At 41.2% G+C, this 27,429-nt stretch overlaps 1 protein-coding gene across 1 annotated transcript in view; it reads left to right on the top strand.

Annotated features, from left to right (window-relative positions):
* Positions 1–27,429, top strand: part of MEGF10 (multiple EGF like domains 10) — a 161,088-nt gene that overhangs the window by 102,241 nt on the left and 31,418 nt on the right. The window contains exons 6-13 of the mRNA XM_073221906.1: positions 706–952; positions 2,432–2,552; positions 6,281–6,417; positions 12,268–12,480; positions 19,176–19,350; positions 20,579–20,699; positions 21,484–21,647; positions 23,771–23,873. Of these exons, the coding sequence (XP_073078007.1) occupies positions 706–952; positions 2,432–2,552; positions 6,281–6,417; positions 12,268–12,480; positions 19,176–19,350; positions 20,579–20,699; positions 21,484–21,647; positions 23,771–23,873 (1,281 nt within the window). The remainder of the gene's footprint in view (positions 1–705; positions 953–2,431; positions 2,553–6,280; positions 6,418–12,267; positions 12,481–19,175; positions 19,351–20,578; positions 20,700–21,483; positions 21,648–23,770; positions 23,874–27,429) is intronic.

Consider the following 27,429-nt stretch of genomic DNA (forward strand, 5'->3'; position numbering starts at 1 on the left):
AAAAGCAGATCCAGTTTCCTTTTGGGGTACTCTGGCCCAGACTACAGCAGGGTCAGCCCACTCCTCAGCAGCTCTGCCTCTGCGTCGTCCCCCCGTGTCCACTATTGCTGCCTGAGCTCAGGCCCCTGAACCTCACTCATGTCCTGAACTACTGCTGTTCTTCTTGCCTGCCTCTCATCATCAGCTCCTTCCTGCCCTTTCCTCACACTGTAGCCAGCTGACCTTCCTAGGAGGCAAATCTGCATTGTCCCTGATTGCTTAAAATCCTTTACTACCCATCCCTTGCCCACAAGGTGCAATCCCAACCCCTTAGCATGCCCAAAAGTCCCTGGGTGAGCTGACCATGCCATCTGTCTAGCCAACCTTCTCTCCCCCAACGACTACTCACATCGCCCCCAGCCCTCATTACTCCAGCCACATCAGACTCCACACTTCAGCTGCAGGGCACAGGCTGAGCAAAGGCATGGAGTTGGAGAATGCCATGGTGCTTAAGCAGCAGAGTGATAGGAAGCGGCTCTCCTGGTGTCAAGCACCAGTCTGTGAGGCACTGCCGTGGGTGGTACTGGAGCCCCATGCCCAGTTACAGAATGGCCATGAAGGATCAGCAAAACATTCTCTCTAAGGGCAGAAGAAAGCTGGTTCGGAGGAGGTTGCCATTACTCACACCCATACTCTGATGCCCTGCACATTTCTTTCCCACCTCAGCCTGTGATGGTGATCACTGGGGGCCCCACTGTAGCAGCCGGTGCCAGTGCAAAAACAGGGCTCTGTGCAACCCCATCACGGGGGCTTGCCACTGCACTGCAGGCTTCCGGGGCTGGCGCTGCGAGGACCGCTGTGAGCAGGGCACCTATGGGAATGACTGTCACCAGAGATGTCAGTGCCAGAATGGAGCCACCTGCGACCATGTCACGGGGGAATGCCGCTGCCCGCCGGGATACACCGGAGCTTTGTAAGTGACATGCTGCTGGGCAGCATGGCAGAACCCACTCACCTTCTCCATTTGTGCTGCTGTGGCCCCCGGATTCCAGTGTTTCTGTGTCTCTTGCTTCCTGAAGCTGCTGTAAGGGTGGGCCTCCAGGCACAGATGTGGAGATCAGTATAATGGCCACTAGGTGACCCTGCTGTTTGACCCTTGCACATCAGAGCCTGGCTGGAGTCTAAGGGTCACTTCTGTGCTTTGCTTCAGGCAGGGCAGAGATAGAGAGGGCCAGGAAGGCAATATTTGGAGGCTCATGCAGCAAATTTGAGGTTCTGCTTTGATTCTTCCACAATTGCATTCATTTTACACTTCTGGCTTAATGGTCCGTCTTGTTCTGCTCCAAGTGGCACCTAACTAGCTGGGTAAAGCTGGGTGGGTTCAGTGCCTCAGAAAATAAGAATAGGGGAAGATGTTAGAAATAGTCCATGGAAAAAGGTTAGAAGGGTTAGCTGGGTTAGTTAATGCCTTTGGAAACATATGTTGCTTTGTGACTATAAAAGTATATGCTCACATGTATGATATGTGCACATACATAGTTTAATTCTTTCTAGAGAATATTGAAACAGCTACTTAACCTCCACTACTTTCTTTATTTTGTAGGAAGGGCATTCTTTGGTTTGCTTGTATTAGGAAACAAAGTCAGAGGCAGAACTTGCCAAAAAAAAAAAAAATAGGAGATAAAAAATCTTGTTCTCTTACTGAGTAATTACACTTGTAAATCACAGAACTAAGACTTGAAAAAAAATGCAGCTGATTAGGTAAATACTTCCTGCCAACAGTAATAATGGCTATAAAGTAAAGCTAAAGAAAAATTTACATTTTTTTAGAAAGCCCTGATTTTCAGAAGAATGAATGATCACCTCAAACTATTTAATTTGTTAATATTGCTTTTATGGGTTTTATCAAGAACACAGCTCAATAGGGCTTTGGGAAACTTGGAACAATTTCATAGGAGAGCAAAAAAGACAATTAGAGGCTTTAGAGGAGAAGATTTGTTCCCATGACATGGAGGTGGGGGTGGTCAAAGGCATGGAGACTCTTCAGTCCGAAGAAGAAAATGCTGAAAATTGATTATGAAGAATATGTGCTAACTTTTCAGTCTCCTCTGCAGTTAGAACAAAAGTGCAAACAAAAGTAGACTTCAGATGTAACACATGGGCTTTATAAAAGCTACATGGAAAGCACCAGTCATGAAAGAGTGTCTGACCAACAAGAGCCGTCCTTGGTGCTCTCAGATAGGACAGATTCTCTTCAAATTTAAATGGTCTCATTAGAAAATACCCCCAAATGAAGAGAAGGACGAGGACCTTTCCAGCCAATATGATTAATGTTCTTGATGTTAATGATATGAACAATACTGAACCGAGAAAGCTCTAGGGCCTAGTGCAGTTGTGAGGGTCGTGTGGTTGGGTAAATAACGGTGTCCTTTGTCTCTCATTAATCCCTCAGCTGTGAGGATCTTTGTCCCCCTGGCAAGCATGGTCCACAGTGTGAGCAGAGATGCCCCTGCCAAAACGGAGGAGTTTGTCATCATGTCACTGGAGAATGCTCTTGCCCTTCTGGCTGGCTGGTAAGCCGCTCTCCTTTCCTCCCAAAGTCACCTGTTACAGGATACTCAAGTGAAAATGCCTTATGTGAAGGATTTTACCACAAAAGAAAGTTATATTGAAGTTTAAAGATTCCACCATTGGAAATACGTAACCGTGTCAAAGCCGGAATCCTTCAGTCCACAGAAGGCAGAAGGTGATTGAAGCTTGAAGTGCACTAAGGGTCCTCACGGAAAAGACAGTGGCCATCTGTCCTGCCTTTCCCCTTAGAATAAAAAAGAGGGACATATCTCCTCTCACACGTGACAGACAGAGCTGCTAAACACTGGAAGTATTTAAATATATAGTCATTTTCATAATTAAGTGTCATGGATCACTAATGTCCTTTGAGAACATTATTCTCAGCAGCTTAATTTATGTGAAAAAGTTATCCAGTCATATAAATGGAGATACGTGAGGTAAGCCAAGTTAACTGAGTATCAGAGAACTTCTGGGAGCCTTTGGTATGATAATTCAAGAGGAAGCTGTAACTCACCACACGTCCCAAACGTTAACCACATTGCACTTTATTTATGTCGTATCTCACAGGTATAGTCTTATGTGAAATATCCACTGTTAAAGCCGGTTTGCCAACTAGATTTCTCTGAAATCTTGGAGTAATATTGGTCCTTATCTCTCTAACTTGGTATGTACATGTGTTTGCTTAAAGGCAGAAGAGTAAAGGACTGATGTTTGTTTCCTTCATTAACAAACAAAAATTAAAAGCGGAATTCACCTCGTGATCACCTTCTACCTCCGTGCGCTGTAGTGAAGCTGCTCTTGCCAGGTCTCAGGCGACTTAGTAATTGCCAAATCGAGGGGTGACTTCTGTTCTCATTCTGCTTCACTTCACGAAACCATTTGACACCATTGTTCATTCACCTTTTCTCAATCTCCTTTCCCTCCACTACTCTGATGACCTTCTTTCCTATGTCTCTTACTAAAAATCTCTTTTCCTACTCCTCCTTTCTCTATATATCATTTTATTACAGTATCTCCTAGGTTTCAGTCCTGTCCTTTTCTTTTCTCATTAAAAATCTACTCTAGGAATCTCATCCAGACCCATGACTTTAACAATCATCTGCTGAATCTTGACCTCACCTCACCTGAGCCCAGATGTGCATTTGTCACAAACCTGGATTCCCTACAGGAGGACAAGAAGCCACCATCTGCCTGGGCTCGCCCCTGCTGGAGCCTTAGGAGCCCGAGATGGAATGGAATTGGCCTGGTCTTGTCCTTTTATAGGTGTAGAGCAAAGGAGAATTGGCGTGTACTTCCCAGTGAGAATCATGGGAAGTAAGGAAGTCTTGAAGCTGTTGAGGCCACTGGGACAAGTGAGACACAAATGCCAGACCCGAGGTGCACGTTAGGAGGGGCAGGCAAGACAAGGTCTGACTCTGGGAGCGGAGCTGGAGGAGCTCCACGAAGCAGTGGAGTCAGAGCAAGGGGGCCTTCTACCGAGTACCTGCCGAGAAGGTGAACAAAGGAGCCTTTGAGAGGCTCCTGAGCTGATCAACTAGGCCCATCAACGTCCATGTTAATAGATAAATTTGCCATAATCCCACGTCTTTCCTAAGGCTACTCCTCTTCCTTTTTTATCTTAGTTCAAGCCAACACCTCCTTCTTAGTTCCCCAAGGTAGGAATGCTGAATTATCTCTGACTCCTTCCCTTCTTTCATTTCTTGTAGTCAGCCTGTGGTCAGCACTTGTCATTGCTTGGTGCTTGGCCAGGGAAGGATTTTGCTGGGGTAGCAGTGTCCAGAGAACCCCGTGGTCTTGGATGAGGAGCTGTAGGCATTCTACTCCTAGGACTTTTTTGTTGACATTGTCTGTAGAGTTGTCTCATTTTGAGATACAGCTTTCTTCTTGATTGGGGTGGTCATTGTGTGGGATAGTGGTAGCCTTAGGCTTGGACTGTGAGTCCCAGTAGGTGGGCAGATGGATCTGGCAGCCCAGTGAAACCTCCCTCCACCACTTCCTTTCTACTCTGGGCCTCCTTCCTTGATGGAAGTTCCTCACTGAATGTTTCAGGTCATTTTTCTCTGTGTGTAGCTGAGCTTCTAACATACGCTTCTCTTTACACTTTATTTCTGCTATCATCCTAGGTACTTTTCAAAGATGAATATTTATTCCTATTATACATACACATGCAGATGTATTTCAACTAATGGAAACAACATTCTCCTTAAAGCTGTTTTGTTCACATTAATCCTTATTCATAAACAGCATTTCAACAAAATCTCTGAAGTTCATGTGGGACCATTACAAAATGTGGGTAGGTAGAGTCAGTCCCTGAGAGAGTGGGCATATCCACCAGAAACCCTGCTTACCACAGATTTACCCTTGGCACATTATTCCTTCAGTCATGTTGATAGTTGCGCTAGAATAGAGGAATTAGAGCTATTTTTACATCTGTCCCCCTCACCACATTACGAGCTAATTAAGGGCTATGACCTTATCTTTGATTCTCAGAGCTTAGCACTATGCCTGGCACATAGATGATTCTCAGCAAAGCACTGATTTGAATCATCTCTCAAAGGCTTTTTCAGTTCCAAGAGTCTGGAAGAACTTCCGCTGTTTGTAGATAGCTAGAAACCACCAGAGGGGACTTAATTAGCACACCAACTGCCTTTGTGGGGAGCCAGGAGTTAGAGGAAATGTATTTTCTTATGCTATCCAGAATAAACATTTACAAAACCATCTGGCATTCACTAGCCTCCAATTTCAGAGTGCCCACCGTCTGCCTTTTTTTAGAGAAAAGGAGGACAAAGCAACAGCTTCCAACGGTCAAATACATTTAAAAAATCCCTGATATTTGGGGTATGTTGTTTGCCCTGATGATAGCTCCAATAAAGAGATGATAAACTACAAGCCCAAGTTTTGTGACCAAGTGAAGCAGAAAATAGTAGGGTATTTCATTGACTTATTGGTACAGTATCTTATGCTTCTTCACATAGGATTGAAATAAATATAATGATTGCCTGACAAGATGGACAGCCTCTCGGGTGAGGAGACCTGTCCGACATGCTCTCTTGATTTTTCTTCCCAGAAAATAAGCTTTCCTATTGATCTTGGCCCAGCGGCAGCTGTTGTACCAGCTGAAAATAAAAGTGTTTTTCTTCTGAAATAAAATGTCTAGGTTTATTCTTATAGAATTATTTCTTAGGCAATGTTATTGTTAACTCAAGCACACAAAATTTCAACCATAGGCTACATTATAAGAAATAAAGTCAACGTGATAATGGGTATTTTCTTTAGAACATATGGTAAAGCGTTTGGATATCACTTGTACCAACTGTTGCCATTTATGTAATGGATGTTCAATAAGTATTGTTGACTTACTGTATATGTAAGATACAGGGAAGAACACTTCGGAGGATTCATAAATTCCTCAGGTTACCATAATAATTTCATGTAACTTTATCTTAAACTTCAGTGTTTTAATATGGGTTGTTCTTAAGATTACCATTCTGCCATCTTTGAATGTTATGTTGAGATGGAGGCTTACCCAGCTAAGTAAATCCATTTAAAATTTCTAACATTTTTAAGATGATGAGAAGAGTTAATGGTGCTATAATCCCCTTCATTCTCATTTTCTTGCAGCCCTGCTCCCATATCCCTCTTTCCCTCTGTGTTTCCTCCCCCACCTTCAGCCCTTCGGCCCTTTCCTGGCTGGAGGCCCATCTAATTTTCCAAGTCTCTTCGAATGCAGGGCACAGTGTGTGGTCAACCTTGCCCAGAGGGTCGCTTTGGAAAGAACTGTTCACAAGAATGTCAGTGCCATAACGGAGGGAGGTGCGACACCACCACCGGCCAATGTCATTGCAGCCCAGGATACACAGGGGACCGGTAAGGGACAGTCTTGTATTTCTCTGACTGTGATGGCATGAAAGGAAAGCTTAGAGGGCCTGAGGAATACCTTTGCTACCATGTGTCTGTGACTATTCTATCATATTCCAAAAGCACCTAGAAGGTATCAGTGGGTTGGACAGATTCTTTCTCAATTCAATGCATAGAACCCAAAGCATAGACAGTGATGGTGAATTGAAAATACAGAGAAAGCTTTAGAAGATAATACTAAAATATCAGCTATTCAGAGCCATTGGTGAATGTGGCATGCTAAACATCTGAATGTTGAGGATGGCCACTTCAAGCACCAAAACTTTTTACATTTTAAACTTTTTGAACAGATTTTTTTAAAAATAGGATGTGTACTTAGGTATCTGTAAAAAGCATGTTGGGCATGAAGTTAGTTACCTTTTTATGATTCAGTATTCTATCAAGAATATCAGTCATCTTACTGTACAGTAGTGGTAGAGTAAGATCCAATGGGAATTTTAGGACTTGTCTCACATGAAGTCAGAGCAGAAGGCTGTGTTCATGTGGTTCCTACATCCACCATTTGTCATTTTTTGTATTAAATGGTGAAGTGTTACCCCAGAGGGCTTTGCTGATGCTACATCTTCCAGCTTGCTCTTTAATCTCTTATATCCTTAAAGACTTAAAATACACAAGCCTATTGGGTGAATGGGTAAAATTAGAGAAAAGAGATTTGAAAAGCAAAAAGTCTCACGGTTAAAAGCAAAGATTTTGCAATATATGCCCTTCAAAACATCCTCATGTGTAATGTTCAAATAATTGTACTGTCCTCTAAGTAAGTACCTTAAAGCATTTACAAGAGTGCTGAAAGTTATAAATATTAGCTGTTATTATAGTGGGATGATTTCTGTGAACTATATTAATACTAATAATCACCAAGAATTCCTTCAGCCTTCTTCCCTAACTTTTCTTCTTTCTAAGGTTTTGGTCTAATTTTATGCTGTTTAATGAGACTCTATAGGTGTCTTCCCCCAGCCTCCCACTTAGATTATGCACTTTCTTGTTATATTTATTTCTAATTATTTTGTAGTTTTTGAAGAAATCCCATTTAGATTTCTAATTGGGTATTCGTAATAAAGAAAAAAACTTGCTTGTGAATATGTGCTTTTTTTATTTAGTCACCCTACCAAACCTTTTAGCTAATGCTGTTTTTTTTTTGTAAAAACTAAAGTTATTTCATCATCTGCAAGTAAAGGTACAATAGTCTCTTCAATATTTATGATGATTATTTCACTTTCTTGACTTATTGCATTAATTTAACCCTCTAAATCAGTGTCGACAAATAGAACTGCTGTCTTGTTCCTCATTTTATTGGAAATGACTTCTGTGCAGTTTCATGTTTGTTAGACTGTCTTTTTCATGCTTCAGTAGTTCGCTTCATCCCTACATTTATTAGGAACTTTTGTTAGTATCTGTTAATTTCATCAGTGGCAATCTTGTCTTTTGTTAATATAATTATGTATGTTTCCTCTATTTTTTTGATGTTATGAATGATTAACACCTTTAGTACATGCTTTTTATAACATGTAAGTAGGTAACCTAGGAAGGTCTGGGGACCCACGTCCTGGTTTATGGTTGTGTTTTGGAGAGATGAGATGGTTAGATAAGCTCTGGATTCATGTGGCGGAAGGGCCTTACAGAGGATGAGTCAAGGGAGGCACAGGACCAAGAAGAACCCTAAGTAATGGTTTTGTGTAATATCTTAGGGCACCAAGAATTTAAATATGATTGTTTTCTTGCCTTTTCATATTTAAATCTGACACTCAAGGCAACAAAAACCGCAAACACGTAAGGCCAGCTTATGCTCATCCTGTTTCCAATAGAGGGAAAGGGAGTAACGGCGAATATTCAGGTGAATTCTAGATTTGAGGAAAGGAAGGCAAAGAGCCAGAGAGAGAGAAGGAGAGCAAAGAGGGAACTTGCTTCTTGATTGTTGTTCTTATAACTTGTTTTACTAGTTAGCTGATGAAACGATTATTCCTGTTTTCGGTTATGCTGTGCCCATCTGGGTTCTGGAATTAACAGACACACACACACATATGCACAATGCCAAGAAACACATTTGTTACTATGAAAGGGAAAAATGAGTGGTTATGGGGTACTTTGTGGCAGGAGGTGTGGGGAAAGCAGCTTAAGCCTGAGGTCTTGCCATTTCCCCTGTTTTGAGAAGTCAGCGTAACTTGATCACTGAGGTTCGGCTCTGGAGCTGCTGCCTGGTGGAGCAGGTACCACCACAGGCTGCTGCCCACAAAGCATTCCCAGGATGTGGGCATGGCCTTCCCAGCCAGGGAGAAAACAACAAACAAAACGGGCACCTCGGAGGCAGGCAGGGCAGCCCGTGCGATGCCCAAATGATAGGCTTCTGGGTTTGAGAGGACACTGTGGTAAGGAAATGTAATGTTGACACAGCCAAGCAACAGTGAAGAGAGACTGGTTTGCAAATAATAATTTCTTCTGGAGGGTTAAAAGAGTGTTTAATGCTAGGGGTTTATCATCACATCACTCGGGCCTCTGATAGTCCATGCACACAATGTGCTCTGTAAATGTCGGCCGTCTGGATCCGTGGATCAATTACGGACTCTCTGAAACTGAAGCTCTACACTGCTCTGCCATGTGTGTATTCTATATTAACCTGAAAGTGAAGAGGAATGTGGGTCAAAGGAGGTAAAGTCAGAAATTAGAGACAGGATGGGGATGCAGCGTTGGTCTCTGGTGGAGGAACTCTTTCCTGACTGTAGGACTGTGGAAAAGTTGGCTCTTTCCCAGCACTTTTTATATTTCCCCTGGAGCAGCAGTTCCAGATGCTTGAAAGGCAGGCAGCTGATGCATCGATCCCAGGTTTAATGAAGAATGTGATTCTTTCACACTAAATCATGGTTTGGCCTGGTCATTCCAGTCACTCTAGGGAGGGACATACTCAAAGGGATGAGGGAGAAAGAGGACCTGCCACCCTTTATATGCTAATTCACTTCCTTTTCCATAGGTTCACAATGAGATGCAATAAAATAATCAAAATGGTATTAAAGCAAGTCTGTGACCCTCATTGGTTTGGGACTTGGTGTCATGTTGTATTAGTTTATTTCTACTCAATGCCTCTCCATTTTTCCAAATTCCAGAGCATTATTCAAAATCTGAACAAGCAAAACAAAACAAAATAAGAAACCCTCCAAATTCCCATATTAGTGCCTTGGCCAATATTTATTGCTCTATCTTTCTTAGCCTCTGTCATCTCTCCTACAAAAGTATACTTCCTTTTTTACCAATTCCTAAGATGACTTTTCTTGTTCCACTTGGGACCACAAAAACAGCATCAAGTGCCAAAGATTCATTGATACTTCTTTCAGGTAAAGGGGCCACAAAAAGGAGATAAGACTGCTTAACAAAGGCTTAACTCAGCCAGTCAGAAAGGTATATAGCCACCTTGTGACTGGATTTATTTTGAAGATGGAAAATGTGTACTTCTAGCAAGATATCCTACCCTTTTGGTTTGGAGGATAGACATAGACATAACTATTATCAACAGGATTCTCTTTCATGTGCAACATTGACAAAAAAAAGAAGTGATAGTATGAACCACGCTTTATAGAATGGCTGCTTTAGTAAGTAAAATTCAAATGGCTTTTTACCATGTATAATAAGAATTAGTAGTATGTCTAATTATAGGTTAGAAAGGTAAATAGGGGTCAGGAACAGCTATTACGGGTTTTGTTTTCCCAGCGAAAAGGAAGTCTCTGCCAAGACAGGATAAAATACACACACTGCCTGCCTGTCATTCGGTAGCAGACACTCCTGGGTTTCCTGTGTACCCAGTTCACCCACTTTTAAAGCTGTCCATTTTACTAAGTTAAAATCGTGGACTCCAAAGCTTAACATTTGGGTTTGTTTCCAGATCCATGTGAGAGAAAGTAATATTATTTTACTTTATCTTTTTCTTTTTGATATTGACTTGCAAGAAAATCTGGACAGACAGGTTGCAAAGTCGTCTTGCCAGCCTTTGGAAGAGCACAATGAGGCCACATTACTGTACCTCAGCATTTCTCTCTTTAAAGTGTACATCTTTAAGGAATAAACTAAGTGGCTTATGAAGGCCTCTTACAAGTTAAAAATAGAGTACCTTTTAAAAATACTCTGGTCTAAAGTCGTGAGTCTACAGCATCTTACTACACTGATGGACAGTGACTGTAATGGGGTTTGTTGGGGGGGGACTTGGTGAAGGGGGGAGTCTAGTAACCATAATGTTCTTCATGTAATTGTGGATTAATGATAATAAAATGAGTAAAAAAAATACTCTGGTCTAAAAATACATATAACTCGTGTGTAACTTTAAAGCACACATCTGATTTTATGCTAAACATTAGCTGAATTATTCCTGAACTTTTCTAATGGTTTGTTGAGCAGTTGATCTGAAGACTTTGCCTATTGACAAGCAGACCTAAGGATGTCTTAGGGTCTGTGAAACCAAATTGGCAAGAGGCCCTTTTCCTCGTCCCTATGACATTTAAGTATATGCTAGAGTTAACCAGAAAAATATCAAAGGGTTCTAAAGATTTATTCTCCACAAATAGAATCCCATCCATCCCTAGTATTGTTAGAAATCACATGCTATCATCAAAAATATGTAGAGCTTTGTGTAAAATGTTTGCCCTTTCCAGCTGTTGCTTACTTAAAAGTATGCTTAAACTCAGTATCCGGCACTTGCTGCTTGCATTGTACCAATGTGGAAAAATGCAAAGCTGACCTACATTTTTGTCTGTGGGTCTGGCATGAAATGAGAGCCACATGGGAAGTAGCTGCTGAAACTGACAAAGTGTACCTACTGGTGGGGGGCACGCAGCTAGGTGAGACTCCGTCTCCCTCTCCTTTGGCAGAAAGCACTCCTGCTGCAGGAAGCGCCACCAAGTCACCTTGCCTGGTCAAAAGGAGACTGGCCAACCTGGCAACTAGTCATGTAGTCAGTCCCTGGAGCAATGATAACTTTCTCTTCTCCATCACTATTCCTTCCAGCAACTCAGCTTCTCACCTGATCCAACTTATCCAGAGCATTTCCTTCCTCTGGGACTAGTCTCCAGTGTCATTTTTAAAAAGACAGTAAAGTGAATTTTTGAGAGCTGGTGTTTTTACCTTGCCATTTGGCAGCCTTTCTTCCCAAGAGAGGACAATACTCCACTTAACAAAAATTTTGTGTTTGCGAACTCCAATCCCTACAGCCTACTGGCAGGAATTTTCCAGATTGGACTTAAAGACACCTAACTTCAACACCTGACTTCCTCCAAATCTAGAGGACTTTGTTTATTAGTTACATAACTTTCAAGATGAGGAACAACGATTGCCATTCATCTTTGAAAAGAGCAGGCACATGGCTGAGATGAAAAATTAATGTCAACAGGAAAGATAAGAGAATTAACATTGTTTCAAATTTGCTACAAATTTTTTCTTTGAAAAGGGAAATCATGTATTTTAACTTCCTATTTTTGGGCTGGGACTAGTTTGGGCAATTTCTCTTCTCCCTTCCCTGGTATCTACAAAAGTGCTATACATGCCTTTGGCAAACACTGTGTGTAAAACATGCTTTGTGTCCCAAGCTCATAGTTCTGTTTTGTTTTTGTTATTTCTTTGAACAGGTCATACAGCTGTTACTACTATCTGTAGCCAGAGTAACTCATCTTAATGCTTTTCATACCTGTAATGGGATAATCACTAAATAAATATCAAATCCAAACAGCAGGTTCAGTTTAAATATAACAAAACTTACTTGAATTGACTGTTTATTTTGACATGGCACTAGATAATCTATCTTTCTTTCCTGCCCCTGCTTGATAGGTGCCAGGATGAGTGTCCTGTCGGCACATACGGAGTCCGCTGTGCTGAGACCTGCCAGTGCATCAACGGAGGGAAATGTTACCACGTGAGCGGCTCATGCCTCTGCGAGGCAGGCTTTGCTGGCGAGCGCTGTGAGGCGCGCCTGTGTCCGGAAGGGGTCTATGGCATCAAGTGTGACAAAAAGTGCCCCTGCCACCGGGACAACACTCGTAGGTGAGGGTCGGCTGCCTCTGGAAAGATGTGTCCTATATAAGTTTTCAGCATAGTGTCCACTATTTGGAAGGAGGGATTGGCAGAGGAATTCCCACACTGAGACCCTTCTTCCCTGTGGTTCATCTGTCCTGGGCAGGAACTACTACGTACCTGGAACCTTTCTTTGCTTAGTAGGTGGTGGTCCAAGGGTTAAAACTGTTAGGTTGTCACAGGTGGGTATTAAATTCTGTTCTCTATTGATGGCCACTGGCAAAAATGCAATTTGTTGAGGTTAGTAGAACATTTCCCTAAGAGAAAGATTCTGTGACATTCCCTTAGAAGCAAAGATGCATTGAGAGGCATGGGTTAAGCCCAGTTTGCTATGTAAAAATATCACAGAATGATTCTCAGTGCAACATCTTTCACTGGGACAGCACATCTGTGTGGAGAGGAAGTATACCCATGGAGATTTTCTGAAGGTGGCTGTTGCATGTGAAGTATGTTTTCAGAATTGATTACTCTGAGACAGAACTCACAGGGGGCTTTTAGCTCAAAAATCTCTCAAATAATTTAAGAATAGGAAATCACGATCCCACCCACCTAACTGTACCTTGTCTGCCCCCGAAAATATCTTCCTACCCACTTTCTTCCTCTCCCTACCCCAAGGACCAGATACATAGCACTTAGAATTCTGGGTCTCATTTGCAGACTGCTGGAAAAGTTGAGTTTGACAGAAAGGTAGTGCATTACATAGCAGTTCCGATGCTATGAGAATTACTTTTATTTACATTCAGCACAGCTGTTACTTCATTTATGCTTCTGAAAGATAACTCATTGCCATGTCAAATCTCAAAGACAAAAAAGTTAAAAGTAAACAGAAGTCTGTGGTTGGTCTCTTCTTTTTAAAAAATTGGAGTGTAGTTGATATACAATATTATATTGGTTTCAATATACAACACAGTGATTCAACAGTTAAACACATTATTAAATCCTCACCCTCGCTAGGGCAGTTATCTGTCAACATAGGAAGATGTTACAGAACCACTGACTATATTCTCCATGCTGCACTTCCATCCCCATGACAAACATATTATGGCTGAGATTTTTGTGCCTCTTAATCCCCCTCATTTTCCCCACCCATCCACCCACCCCAGCTCTCTCCCATGGTAACCACCAGTCACTTCTCAGTGTCTCTAAGCCTACTGCTGTTTTGTTCATTTTGTTTTGTTTTGTTTTTAGATTCCACAAGTAAGTGAAATCATATGGTATTTGTCTTTCTCTGCCTGGCTTATTTCACTTAGCATAGTTGGTCTCTTCTTTAAACCATTGTCAAAACAAAAACAAAGACTTTGCACCGTGTGTGTGTATGTGTGTGTGTGTGTGTGTGCGTGTGTGTGTGTGTGTGTGTGTGTGTGTGTGTGTGTGTGTGGTGCATGCACTGGAATACATTTTAGTGAAATATATCAAAGAAGTGCATTCTCGATGCGTTTCAAGCAACTTTACAAGCTACTTTAGTCAAGTTTGGTTTTTTTCCCTGGAAAATATTGCCTCTCTTTATGTGACAGGCTAAATAAACATTTTGGGAATAAAAATGAATAATCCAATAATCCCTGCAGGATTTTATTTTTCAACTCTAGTTTTAAAAAACTGTCAGAATTAGGGACAAGTTATGAGTTTGGTTACCTTTCCTGTACCTCAGGCTTGTCCCAGCAAAAGTAACCCTTGTGTAGTGATAGCTAGGAACTTTTTAATACCAGTGTGCTATTTCATTACATATGTCACAGCCAAAATAAAATAGATTAATAAACCTGTACAAAGGAGCTCTGGAGGAGAATTAGAGAAGCAGAGAAAATATTGGTTTTGTTGGAACTGGATACCATGTGAGCAGTGACTAGGTGCAAGTTGACAGTTATCTGAAATTAGTACCATGGTAATTTTGACATAGGTCACAAGTACTTAAGCACGTGAAGAAGTAGGTGAAATCATTTGAAAATTACATAGATCAAAAGAACACTAAAATCTCTCTTATAATGTACAATGAATAATCAGATTAAAAACCAATTAGCCTATGAAGTGCTTCCCTAAATAATGAAAGCTATTTCTAAAAATTAACTTCTATAAATTTCTATTAAAACCAGTTGAATGTTGATTATATGAATTCTGTCTTGTTGAATTCAGTCGGAACCCATCCATCTGGTTCTTGTATCGTGAACTTCCATGTAAAATTCCTGGAAACATAAGGCTCTTATGGACCAAAAAGCATAGAATCTTTGTGTTAATTGAAAATCTAGCTTGTTCAGTTTGCCATTTAATCAACCAAGTGGACCTTGCTACTGTGTAATTTATAACATCTATTTATCATAAAACTTTTCCATATAATTCAATAACTAATACAATGCAAACTATTTGTTTACATTGTCTTTAGGTAAACTTTGAGTTCAATGGATGTAGCTATTAACATATATTGCAGCCATATATTTGGGTAGTGGTTTTTATCGGTTAGCTTTTGCTGCATTAAAAAAAAAACTATGCCAAACAGTGGTATAAAACAAGTTACTTATTAACTGATGATTTTTGTTTGTCTTAGCTGGGCTGTGTGGTGAATCTTCTGCTGGTCCCCCTGTGTTCAGGTGGCAGGTCAACTAGAGGCCTATTGGTTCTGGAATTCCTCACTCACAGGTCTAGCATTTGACCAGATGATAGGGTGACTGAGCCATTTGTCTCCAGCCATTTGTCTCTATCAGGGAAGGCTGGGCTTCTTTACATGGTGACTGGCCTCCAAAAGCAACAAGAGATAAGGCGAGCCCCACCATAGAAACATTTTTCAAGTTTTTGGTTAGGTCACATTTGCTAATGTCCCTTTAGACAAAGCAGGTCACACAATCAAGGCCAGATTCAGTACCCTTGATGGGAGGAGTTGCAAAGAATTTGTTGCCATTTTATTAGCAATCTATTAGCATTGAAATGAATTTAAATATATTTATAATTGATATTATTATTTTAAATTACAGCAGTATTATAGAGCCTAAAGACATTCACTGTGACCTGAACTTTTCAGCTGAAAATTAACTTTTGTGGTGGAAATGATTTGAACAGGAGAATAAAATTTGAGACTTAGTGAGATTCCACAAGGGATATGTATATTAGCTCTTGTTAATAAGGACATTTAATAGCTGTGGACAATCAGGATATGCTTATTTGCAAGTGCCACCTAATTGTCATTACACTTGAGCATTAATAACATCTAAGGAAATGAATAAAAGGAAGTTCAATAACTCTTCCCAATTTTACTGATATTGTATTGGACTCTTGTAATTAACTCTTAAATTGAAAATTTTACTAGAATATTTATATATATGTGTATGAAATGATAGCTTTTCCTGTAGATGCATAATCCTATTTTCATGTACACACAAAGCAATCTGTTCTTTAGGAAGAAAACAGGTAGGAGTATATTACCCTTCAACCTCCAATCTGCTGCTCTAACATCAACACGTAAATCTCATTACCAATTAAGCTGCCTGCATGAGAACCCATCAAATGCCCCCAAAGTGCTCTGGCTTCCTACGTCTAATTACAAATTGCAGAATACTAATTTTGATGTCAATCAATCTGAGAACCGGTGTGCTGCGCTAACACTCACTGGGGGGTGTTGAGTATCCATTTCTCCATCTCCCTCCAGCTTGGTTCAACTGCCTGTTCCCAAATTATCTTTTTTGTTTAACATTTATGTCTGCACTGTAAATATTACTTTCTACTTTTTAATGTAAAGTAATAGTTTCTACTAAAAAATATCCTTTTTTAATAGCATGTTAAGATGAGGTAAACTACTTTGTCCAATCTATCACTGGAAATACTTATTCTATTTTTCTCAAATGTAGGGCCTTACTGACGTAAGTTTCAATTTGTCCCTGCTATTTGCCCAATACAGGCTTTTATTGGTCCTGCTAACCCATTTTTCTGTTCAAAAGCCTAAATATAAGCAATTCTTTTAAATATCTAGCTGTCTAAGAAGGCTGCTATCAAACTTCCTTTTTACTTGGTGTAAAAACAAATAAACAAATCTGGTTCCAACTTTTATCCTGCCACTACCCATGTGAGACTTTTCTGTTCCCTCATTTATAAAATGGGATCATACCTAACACTTTGAATGGGTGTGAGGAGTGAATGAAATCATGCATGTGGGTTGCTGGGCATGGGGTTAGCACATTCAGTGCTCAGTACATGCTAGTTGCTAGTTTCAGCATTCACTTATTATATCATCATAAGCAAGTATTCCCTGCAATTAATGGTGATTCCTTTGAAGCCATGACCTTGACATTTGAAAAAGTAGTTATAGGGGAACTCTTGCCTTTGTATAGAGATTATACAGGTTATAATTTAGCATTGCTTTGACTCAGATATATCAGGGGAAAGCAGGTTCACATGGGAAAGTAAGATCCATGGAGTCAGACCCCACACACATCAACTGTGGCATTTTCACTTACTCATCCAGTCAGTATTTACTGTGGGGCTACTATTTCAGGGACAGGTAAGAAAACACAATTCTTGCCCTCATGGAACTCAAAGTCTAGCAGGGAAGGAAGATGTGGATAAGATAGAAAAAGCCAGGCAAAGAGTGGGGTAACAGCATTCCCATCATACGGAATAGCGCAGGTGGGGCCCTGAAGCTGAAAAAAGCTTAGTGCTTTTACAAACAGAAAGAAATCCATTACAGTTGCGTCTATAGTAGTAAAGAAAGAATAACAATGAAAGAAGAGGTTAGAAAGCAGGCAGTGGACAATGAGGATGGGTGAGCTATATTTAGGGTGATCCTATATCTGGTGTCACCGGCTGTTTGATTTAGGCCATTAGTCCTGATGTAATTATTAGTAACTCCTTCTTCACTCTTAAAAAAAGTCCTGGTTTAGACAATAAGTTATATAGTCACTGTAGCTATATTAAACAGTGCACATTGTTGTGGCGAGCCTTGCAGGAGTTTTCAGGAAAATCTATTTGGATCTGCTCAAATCTACTTTTCTGCTATTTATCTACTTTATAAGTGATACTATTTTTAAAATTATAACAGTATTATAGTGCCTAAAGGCATTCACTGTGGACGAACCTGGACTTTTCAACTGAAAAACTAACTGTTGTGGTGGAAATGATTTGAAAAAGAAAATATAATTCAAGATTTAATAAGGTTCCCCATGGAATATGTCTGTTAGCTCTTGTTAATAAGAACACTTAATAGCTGTGGGCAGTTGGGATATGCCTATTTGCAAATGGCACCTGTAACAGCCTGCTAGGAGTTCCACTTTTCAGGTGATGAGGCAGGAGTGAATGCTCCTAGTGATGAAGTGGCTATGGGAGATGAAGGAGAAGCTGTTGTTGAAAGCACTCCAAGTTTTCCAGTTGAAACAACTAAGTGGCTAATGGGACCATCGCTTCATTGGGGTCTACTGAGAGCGAACACCATGTAAGGAATGAAGAAAGGGAAGAATAGGGGTCAATTTTTGACATGTGAAGTTTGAGATGCCATGGTGATGCCAGATGTTTGCTCAAGAATAAATAGCAGCTAAGTAGATATGAGTAGATCCAAGTAGATCTGAGACTCAAACCCTTGTCTTCTGAATCCAAACCTTCTATATCCAAGAAACCATTTTAAATGTAGAGTTCTACTTTGGTATTTCTTTATGCCATGTTTCCTGAGAAATGCTTGCGATGGATCCTTAGGCCTTTGCTCAAGGGTACTTAGTTGCAGCAGCAGCCTAAAAATATGTTTAAATAAATTTTAAATGAGGAACAAACCATTCAACCTCCAGAGGTGTGGCTGAGACCTTCACTTGACAGACTAGGATGTCAGACCCCAGAACTTTCACCAAAGTTACCCAGGTGGTGGGAGAGCTGGAATTATACCCTCTGTCTTCATCCCTCTGGGAAATCATTCTTTTTAAGAGTGGAAAATCTATGAACAGTTCTCTGATAAGAGGTCAGTTAGCAAATGTCAGAATGAGACAGTGGATGTTGTTTTGTTGCCCTAGTTAAGGGGAAGGTATAAGTTATCTCCATCAGTGGGGGAAGAACATCTTTAACAGTCTTCCAACTGTGAGCAGAGCTAGTTTGATGGTCATGATTTTCCTCTAGTGAGAAGCACATGTGTTTTGAGTGCCACAGAGTGTCCTATTGTGTCCACCTCACTAATGCATCCGTCTTAGCGCAGCTGATGGGTCCATTTGCTGTGGGTGACAGCTGGCTGCCTGGCCCATCGATGCAGCTGCTGTTTCAGGTAGAGACAGCTGCTCTGCTGCCAGGTATGGGGAGCCAAGGGAAGAAACAGCTTGGCAAGGTGGATGCTTTTGGAGTTCCTTGGACATCAGCCTGGTTAACTGATTTCATATTGTCCATTGGATAGAGTCCTTTAGGTTTACTCATCTAGTTGCCCTCTTACTGAATTGGTGCTTTCAATTTATGAAAACTAAACTGAGTATCAGGCACAAGGATGTGGTTGTAACGGTCATCCTGTTAGAGCATGATGCTGATTTCATGCACAATTTCTATAGTACCAGTTAGGTTTCGGCCAATTAATTAAATCATACCAAGCCTGGGAATGAAGTTTAAGTCATTGTGCATGGAATTACCCACACAGTTAGTGATCGTGGCTAAAGCAACATTTGCACAGGCCCTGGGTGTCGTGTTTGCCTGTGTGACTTAGTCCTTTCATCTGTGTCTCTCAGCTGTCACCCTATGTCTGGAGAGTGTGCTTGCAAGCCGGGCTGGTCGGGACTGTACTGTAATGAGACATGTTCTCCTGGATTCTACGGGGAAGCTTGTCAACAGATCTGCAGCTGCCAAAATGGGGCTGACTGTGACAGTGTGACTGGAAAGTGCACCTGTGCCCCAGGGTTCAAAGTGAGTGGCTTGGGCTCTGGAGGAAGGAGATGAGGGGTGCAAGTGGAGCACAGTGATTTACATGATCCTTCCTGAGGTAAACTAAATGGGCTAAAACCAATCACATCATTAACAAGAAAGAAAATAAACTGAAAAGTACTAATAAGAGAAATAAGTAATTACCTTAGGAAAGCTATTAAAACTGTGTGGCATTAATACATAATTATTTAATTATTATGTGCCATGAAATACGGTGTATTTTAATTATTCCTTATGTAATTATTTTACTGTGCTTGATAGGCAACCAAGGAATTACTTTTCCAAGCAGGATATGTATTATTGTCAACAGTTTTTGTTTTAATTCCACACAATTTGAAGGTACCTAATCAAGTTAGCAATGACTGTGTATTTACATGCTATGGTTTGTTGTAGGCAAGTTTTTCAGTCCCTCCAAGAATCTAGACCTTATGTATATGCCCGTATACCAATAGAGCAGAAGTTTGCCTAGTTTCTAGGATTCTTTGCTGCAGAAACTGGATTGTTCTTGCATTATTTTCTCCTATTTTAAAGAGGAGAACATTCAGCTATGAAGAATGTTGATGATTATTCCAGAGAACAAATGGCTCCCAAAGTGCCAGAGCTGAGAGGATCTTTCCAGGTTTTTTTAACCTATATCACAGTTCTTTGGTGGAGCCCTTGAATTAGCCTTGTCTCAAGTATCTTCTGTTTTTAAAGGGGATGGCTTCCAGTTACCCTTGGTAGCCCACCTCTACATTTAACATTAACTGTCAGTAATCAGTTGAATCATTTTGTGGGCTGAGGGTGTTTTCATTTGCTTCACCCACTAGTCATATAAAATATTACACCAGGAAGTCTAGGAAGCAATTTTACATATAGTTTATATTTATGCTTATTTATTGGCAGTAATTTTATAACTACAGTTTATTGTTATATATCTACTTGTCTGAGCAAGGACAAAGGCTTTTGTATTTGCTCCAAAGGAAAAGTAATTGAGGTAGCAGGCTTTTGTGAGTCCCATTTAAAACTGTATCCTGAACATAAGCCAGCTAGCATTGCCCTTGAATCTCCAAAATTTGTATAGTGGTGACATTTAGCAACTTGTAAAAATACAGCCTGTTAAATTAGAGAGGGAGTACAAATAGCATCGCCAAGATACATTTTTGTTTATTGTGTTGGTTGCATTTCAATTGGTGAAATTACATTCATTTTCCTATTTGTGCCCTGCTAGGGAATGGACTGCTCTACCCCTTGCCCCCTGGGAACCTATGGGATAAACTGTTCCTCTCTCTGTGTCTGCAAGAATGATGCTCTCTGCTCCTCTGTGGATGGCTCTTGTGCTTGCAGGGCAGGTAAGTGGGTGAATGGGTCTTGTATCTGATCGGGATCCTGTTTTACTTAAAGTCACAGGAAAGAAACCTGAACTAGGGTTCTAGCTCCAGCTGTGCCAAAATTTGGTGCCTGAACTCAGCAGGCCCCTCATCCTCAGCGGGCTCCCCTGTTCTCCCGCTTTGGTGAGTCAAGGGAAGAGGCTCGTGTGAGATGATGGCTGACATTGCTGCCAGCTCCAAAAGTCTGAGTCTCTGTGTTTGGGGGAAGACTAAGCAAGCATACATGTGTCTGCACCCCACAGTGATGGGCCTGGAGTCATGACAGGAAATGCAGCCAAGCACGACTTTACTTGAGGGTCAGAACGTGTTTACCCACAGTCTGTCCATGGCTCACTGTTCAGGGTTCAAGGAATCCTGCTTTAAGGATGGGGTTGTTTCCAACACAAACCTTCCTTCTCCTTCCCGTATAAATATTTCACTTCCCCAGCCTGAACAATACTCAGCAAACCGCAGTGCACACCAATGCACATTAAAGTGACCCACCCCCATCCCCTCCCCTGGGAGCCCCAAAGGGGTTCTCAGGAGTGAGGTCACTGTCAGATCCCGCGGCACACACAGCTGTCAGGAACCTTCGTTCATTTCCCATGCACTTTCCATGGCAGAACCAATGCTGTCTGGGTTGGGGCTGGGGCTGGGGACTCGGCTGCGCATCTCCAAGACTTTTCAAGGGGAACGTGGCTGGAAAGGCTCTGCGGACTGCCGCGCTGCCTTGTCTCCTCACGTGCGGACGTTCTTGTCGCTGCAGGCTGGCACGGGGTGGACTGCTCCATCAGCTGTCCCAGCGGCACGTGGGGCTTGGGCTGTAACTTAACGTGCCGGTGCCTCAACGGCGCCGCCTGCGACTCCCTGGATGGGACCTGCACGTGCGCTCCCGGATGGCGCGGCGAGAAATGCGAGCTGCCTTGCCAGGTACGGCTGCCCGCCCTGGTGCCCCAGCCGCGCAGGCCCGAGAAGCTGACGCCAGGGCGGCCAGCTCATTGCGTGTTCCTGGTTCACGATGTCTGAGTGTGAGCCAGACCTCAGTAACTAACAGAACGGAGGTGTTTGAACTCAAATGGGATATACGATTGGAAAAGAATAGGCCTGGACATTAGTTAGAATTCTTTGTGAGAATCATATACCTTTCCTTCATCTCTCCTCACTCCCACCTTTCCCCCCACCCTGTCCTGCTGCCCCCTCTATTTCCTCCATTCTTATCCCCCCATATTTTAATGGCAGCCAGTCAACAGCATTTGTTAGACACCCAGTGTGAGCCTGTCACCTCTCCAAATATTGTGTTTCCATTATAATGGAAATGCTCCAGCCTTTGGGGTGAAAAGTGGTGGGAATTGAAAGGAGGGTGGTGACTGGTGTCACAGAAATGCTCATTGAGGTGGTGAGAGGTTTGGAAACAGCCATCTTCTAACATAAATATATCTGGAGTGGAAATAATCTCTGAAGATTTCCCTAGTTCAACACTGATTGCATTCTCTTGACCTACTTTGGAGATTGGCATCACTAGAAATCCCACACTGTCTTCTGCAGGCTGACAGAGGGTGTGAATGGCAAGTGACTCCTATAGGAACGTAAGGATTTCTCTTTCCTCCTCTGATGCACTTGGCTGGTTTCTTTCCCTCTTTCTATCATTCTAACTATTGCAGTTGTTTTCTCCTGAGCAAGAAGCATTCTTTCAGTGGGGCGTGTTCTCTGCCCAGGAGAGCATCTGACAGTGCTGTGATACTGTGACCCCAGAACTTCCATGGAGCTCTTGTCTTCCTGGGCTTCTTCTTAAGTCCAACCCATTTCCTAACTAGAGAGGATCCTGCCCCCCAAACCCCTAGGACAAAGTTAAGTTAGCATTGCTGCTTCCCCTCCACCACTGAACAAATTATCAGTGCCCTGGGATGGGCTTGAAGATCACCTTTCACTCCCAGTCTGACTGCAGACAAAGCAAAGCCCCTGGCACAGTCTTGTCCTTTTTCAGTTGTAGATGCATTAGGAAACCAACAGAGTCTGATGACGGTCTAGAGGCACATATTATGGCAACACTAAATCCCCTGGTGCCCTAGCAGGCAGTAGTGGGGCCCAAGAATGTTTTAATAAGTTAGGGACAAACGAATGATGCCATCTAATGCCCACTACTTGCTTTACACTGGTCCTCAGTCTCCTGCCTCTTGGCGATTGCACGCTGCCTGTTTCTTGGTGCTGGGGTGGTAGGGAGGTTTGGAACACCTTCGCTCTGCTCACCCGGATATGGCCTGAGGAGCAGGGCTAGTATATGCAGAGCTTTCCATCCCCATCCCACAAACTGAGTGATCACGTCCACGAAGAACCTTGTTGCTGTGGGGCCACCAGAATGGATGTGCCTGTGGAAATAGTGAGGTCTGGGAGGGGAGGAGTGAGGCGGTGTGCCCGCAGGGACTCCAGCCTGCTTAAGATATCAAAGCAGAACACGTCCTGCTGTCCAGACTTCTTCATGAGAGGAGGATATTGATTAGGAAAAGTAACAAAGGATTTTCATGTTTCCTTACAGATCTATGTATCCCACTGGAAATGAACTAATGAACTTAATTGTATTAGAGCTACAATATTTTTTAATTTTTAGAGCTTCTTCATGTGGGTCAGAGTTCTCCCTTTCCACTAATAAATAGAATGCCTTGTAGAACAGTGAAGTATTTTATAAAAATCCTTAGGAGCAAAGGAAAATGTTTTATGGGTGGTGCCTTATGACAAGATAAAAAAGGATTCCTTTAATTAATTGTCATATTTACGTGTATTTACCTATATGAATATCAGCATATTGGCATAGTTGGTTTTCCCATTCATATGCCTGACCATTATGTTAGAGATAAACTAAGGTTTGAACAGTTTTAACACACTGACCTTCTGCAGGCTGCATTTTAGGGGCCGAGAAGACAGGGAAGAGGTGATAGTAATGCACGTGGCTGAGATGTGGAAGGGAGAGGAGGGTACTGTACCTGCAGTGGCTCCCTGACGTGCCTCTCTTCTCCTATGTGGGATTTTCCATGCCCTCATTGCTGTCTTCCATGCAGGATGGCATGTACGGGCTGAACTGTGTGGAGCGCTGTGACTGCAGCCACGCAGATGGCTGCCACCCCACCACAGGCCATTGCCGCTGCCTCCCTGGATGGTCAGGTGAGAGCCAAAGACTACTACTTGAAGTGGGAAACACACCTAGCACTGTTCTTTGCTACTTCAGAGTAACACGCCCAAGTCACTTGTCAAAAAAATTGAAAATGATCAAGTTTCCTGTACACTGCCATTTTTACCCAAGAACTGTTATTCCTGTTAGACTGAATTAATCTGTAATCCAGGGATGACTTTTCTGCTGAATTATATAGATGTTACAATGTGAATTGCTTTGAAGAGCTTTAAGAAGATCTCAGTGGTATTTTTGAGTATTGAGGGGAGAATGAAATAAACTGTAAGAATATAAATTCACCTTAGTGAGGCAAAATATGAAATATTACTAATACAGCTAATATGCAAATATCATATCATTACTACAAATAGAAGCTTGAAAACTTTGTCTTAACAATATTTAAAGAATAAAAATTCATAATATGAGCACAAATTTTCTAACCACCAGGTGGAAATATCTCCTTATTTATATGGCTTCATGGTTGCAACCAGAAGTTTATCAAATTAACAGCAGTTTTAGCAGAAGAACCATGTTTTTTGCTCATGATACACAGACCCAGGACATGACACTAAATAAATGCCCAAGCAAATTGGAATCTTGCTTTTCTGTTCTACACATCAAGCCAACCTCTTCTAAAAAGACAAAAACAAACAAAATGAATAGAACTTTTAAACACTTATTAAGAAAAACTACTAATGGGAATACAATAGGAAAGTGATTGAATACTGGGATGAATAAACTGAATATATTGAACATTTCTTCCAAAGTAAAATCATTAGAAGTGTGTGCATGTATGTATATGTTGTATTTGAATTTAAATATATTTGTATATATATTTAGAGAAGAAAGGGTGATTTAAGACAGAACTGTTTGCATATTGATGATGTTTCGCTTACTTCCAGAACAGTTTTTCAACTTGTCCTCTAAAAGGAAACTGGTAGTAACAAACCAAGTATCCTCTTTTGTGATGATTCATATTTTTGGAAGATGGATCTTACAGAGGGAAATCTTATGCCTCCATACCAGAGATGTCACATTCAGGAAATTACGGAGTCAGGATGGTCTTACCATTTAGCAAAATTGCATACAAAGAAGACTCTAGAGAAATAAGTAATACTTATTGAGCATTTACTGTAGGCTCCCAACAACTTTATGATGTAAGAAATATTATTTCTGACTCTTAACAGATGAGGAAGTTGAGGCAGAGATATTCCATGGCTTGTCCAAGTTCCCAGAGTCAGTAAACATGAGAGAAGGATTTGCACCAATGCTGTCCTACTGCATAGCCAGCTCTCTTAATAACTCCCTGCTACCACACACAGACTTCTTCCAGAAAGTGCTAGGGTAGAAGGCATAATTATGCTGAGACTTATTTTGAGCATGGATGAAGACTTCTGAGAATTATATGAGAGGACCTTGGTGATTAGTGCTGATAACCAGAAAGCTGATAGATAGATAGATAGATAGATAGATAGATAGATAGATAGATAGATAGATAGATAATGAGGAGAGAATGGGAGAGATAATCACATACCATAGAATTCACCTATTTAAAGTATACGATTCAGTGGTTTTTAGTATTTTCAAAGAATTATACAACCATCACCACTACCAATTTTAGAAGATTATCATCACACCATGAAGAAACCCCATTAGTAATTATTAGCAGTCATTCTTCATTTACCCCTGTGATATAAAGAGTCATAAAAAAATACATATTTGGTCATTCATATGACCAAATGTATACTTTGCAGGTATATTTGGTCTTCATCTGCAGTTCCTGAAAACACTGCAGTCTTAAAGGTGAAATGGGTGTCTTGCCATGTTAATGAGAGACTTTTGGACCCACCCAAGGGCAGGGCTGAAAGTTGAATCAGCCAATGGCAAAAATTTAGTCAGTCATGACTGTGCAATGAAGCCCTCACAAGAACCCCTGAGAATACCTTGTTGCTCTCTTGGATCCTGGTTCTTTGGCAGAGAAAGCTTCTGTGCTTGGGGAACCAGGACACCTCCACGTGCCACGAGTCAGGCCCCAAGCTCCGGGAGGATAGAAGCTCCTTTATTTAGGACCTTGCCCTAGGTATCTCTTCATCTGGCTGTTAATTTGTATCCTTTATTAAACTGGTAAAAGTGTTTTCCTGAGTTCTGTCTGCTAGAACTCAGGAATGCCGCTCTAGCAAATTAATCAAAACTAAGGGGGAGGTCATGGGAATCTCCAGTCTGTAGCCCTTAGGTCAGAAGCACAGGGAACTGCCTGGGCCTTGCAACCAGTGTCTGGAGTGGGGATTGGAGGGCAGTGTTTTAGGGTGGAACCCTTAACCTGGGAAATCTGGTGCTGTCTCTGGGCAGATAGTGTCAGAACTGAATTGAGTTCTTGGACACCCTGCTGGTGTTCGAGAATTATTTGGTGTCACATGTGCATGGATCAAGCTCCTTCTCACACACACACACAGTGTAATCAGGTCCCAGAACCTGGAAAGAGTTATAATACTATTATGCTACTGTATGATACTATTACTGTTGTGAAGGAAGAAAACACACCCCCATGTCATGAACCTCTCTTCTCTCCCTTATCCCATGTCTCAGCAACCACTAATCTACTTTCTGTCTCTTAAAGATTTGCCTATTCTAGATATTATATGGATTCATAAAATACATGGTTTTTGTGACTGGCTTCCTTCTCTTAGCATATTTATTCAAGGTTCATTCATTTTGGAGCATATATCAATACTTTATTCCTTTTGACTGCCAAGTAGCATTCCACTGTATGGACAGGCCATTATTTACCTATTTATCAGTTAATGGACATTTGGGTTAGTTCCACTTTTTGGCTTTTCTGAAAAATGCTGCTGTGAACATTCATATACAGGTTTTTGTGTAGATGTATATATGTTTGGTATAATCTTAGGAGTAGAATTGCTGGGTTATGTGATAACTCTCAGTTTAACCCTCTGAAGAATTGCTACACTGTTTTCTAAAAGCAGCCGAACCACTCTACCTTCCCATCAGCAATGTATGAGGTTTCCATATCCTCACCAAAATTCATTATTATCTGTCTTTTGGATTATAGCTCTCCTAGTGGGTGTGAAATGTTATCTCGTTGTAGTTTTGATTGGCATTCTCCTAATAAGTAATGATGTTGAGCATCTTTTCATGTGTTTATTGGCCATTGTATATCTTCTTTGTAGACATGTCTGTCAGATACTTTGCTCATTTTTTAATTGGATTGACTTTTTCTAATTAAGTTGTAAAATTTCTTTATATATTCTAGCTATATATCCCTTTTTAGATATGTAATTCATAAATATTTTCTCTCATTTTGTGAGGCTTTTTTTCACTTTCTTAATGGTTTCCTTTGCCACAGAAAAGTTTTTATTTTGATGAAGTTCCATTTTTCTATTTTTTTCTTTTGTTTCTTATGCTTTTGGTCAAATCTAAGAAACCAATGTCTAATGCAAGCTCACAAAGACTTATGCCAGTGCATTCTGCTAATTATTTTATATTTTAGCTTTTATATTTAGGTCTTTGACCCATTTCAAGTTCATTTTT

Source organism: Manis javanica, chromosome 14 (assembly GCF_040802235.1).
Source record: "Manis javanica isolate MJ-LG chromosome 14, MJ_LKY, whole genome shotgun sequence".
In the NCBI taxonomy this organism is placed as follows: Eukaryota; Metazoa; Chordata; class Mammalia; order Pholidota; family Manidae; genus Manis; species Manis javanica.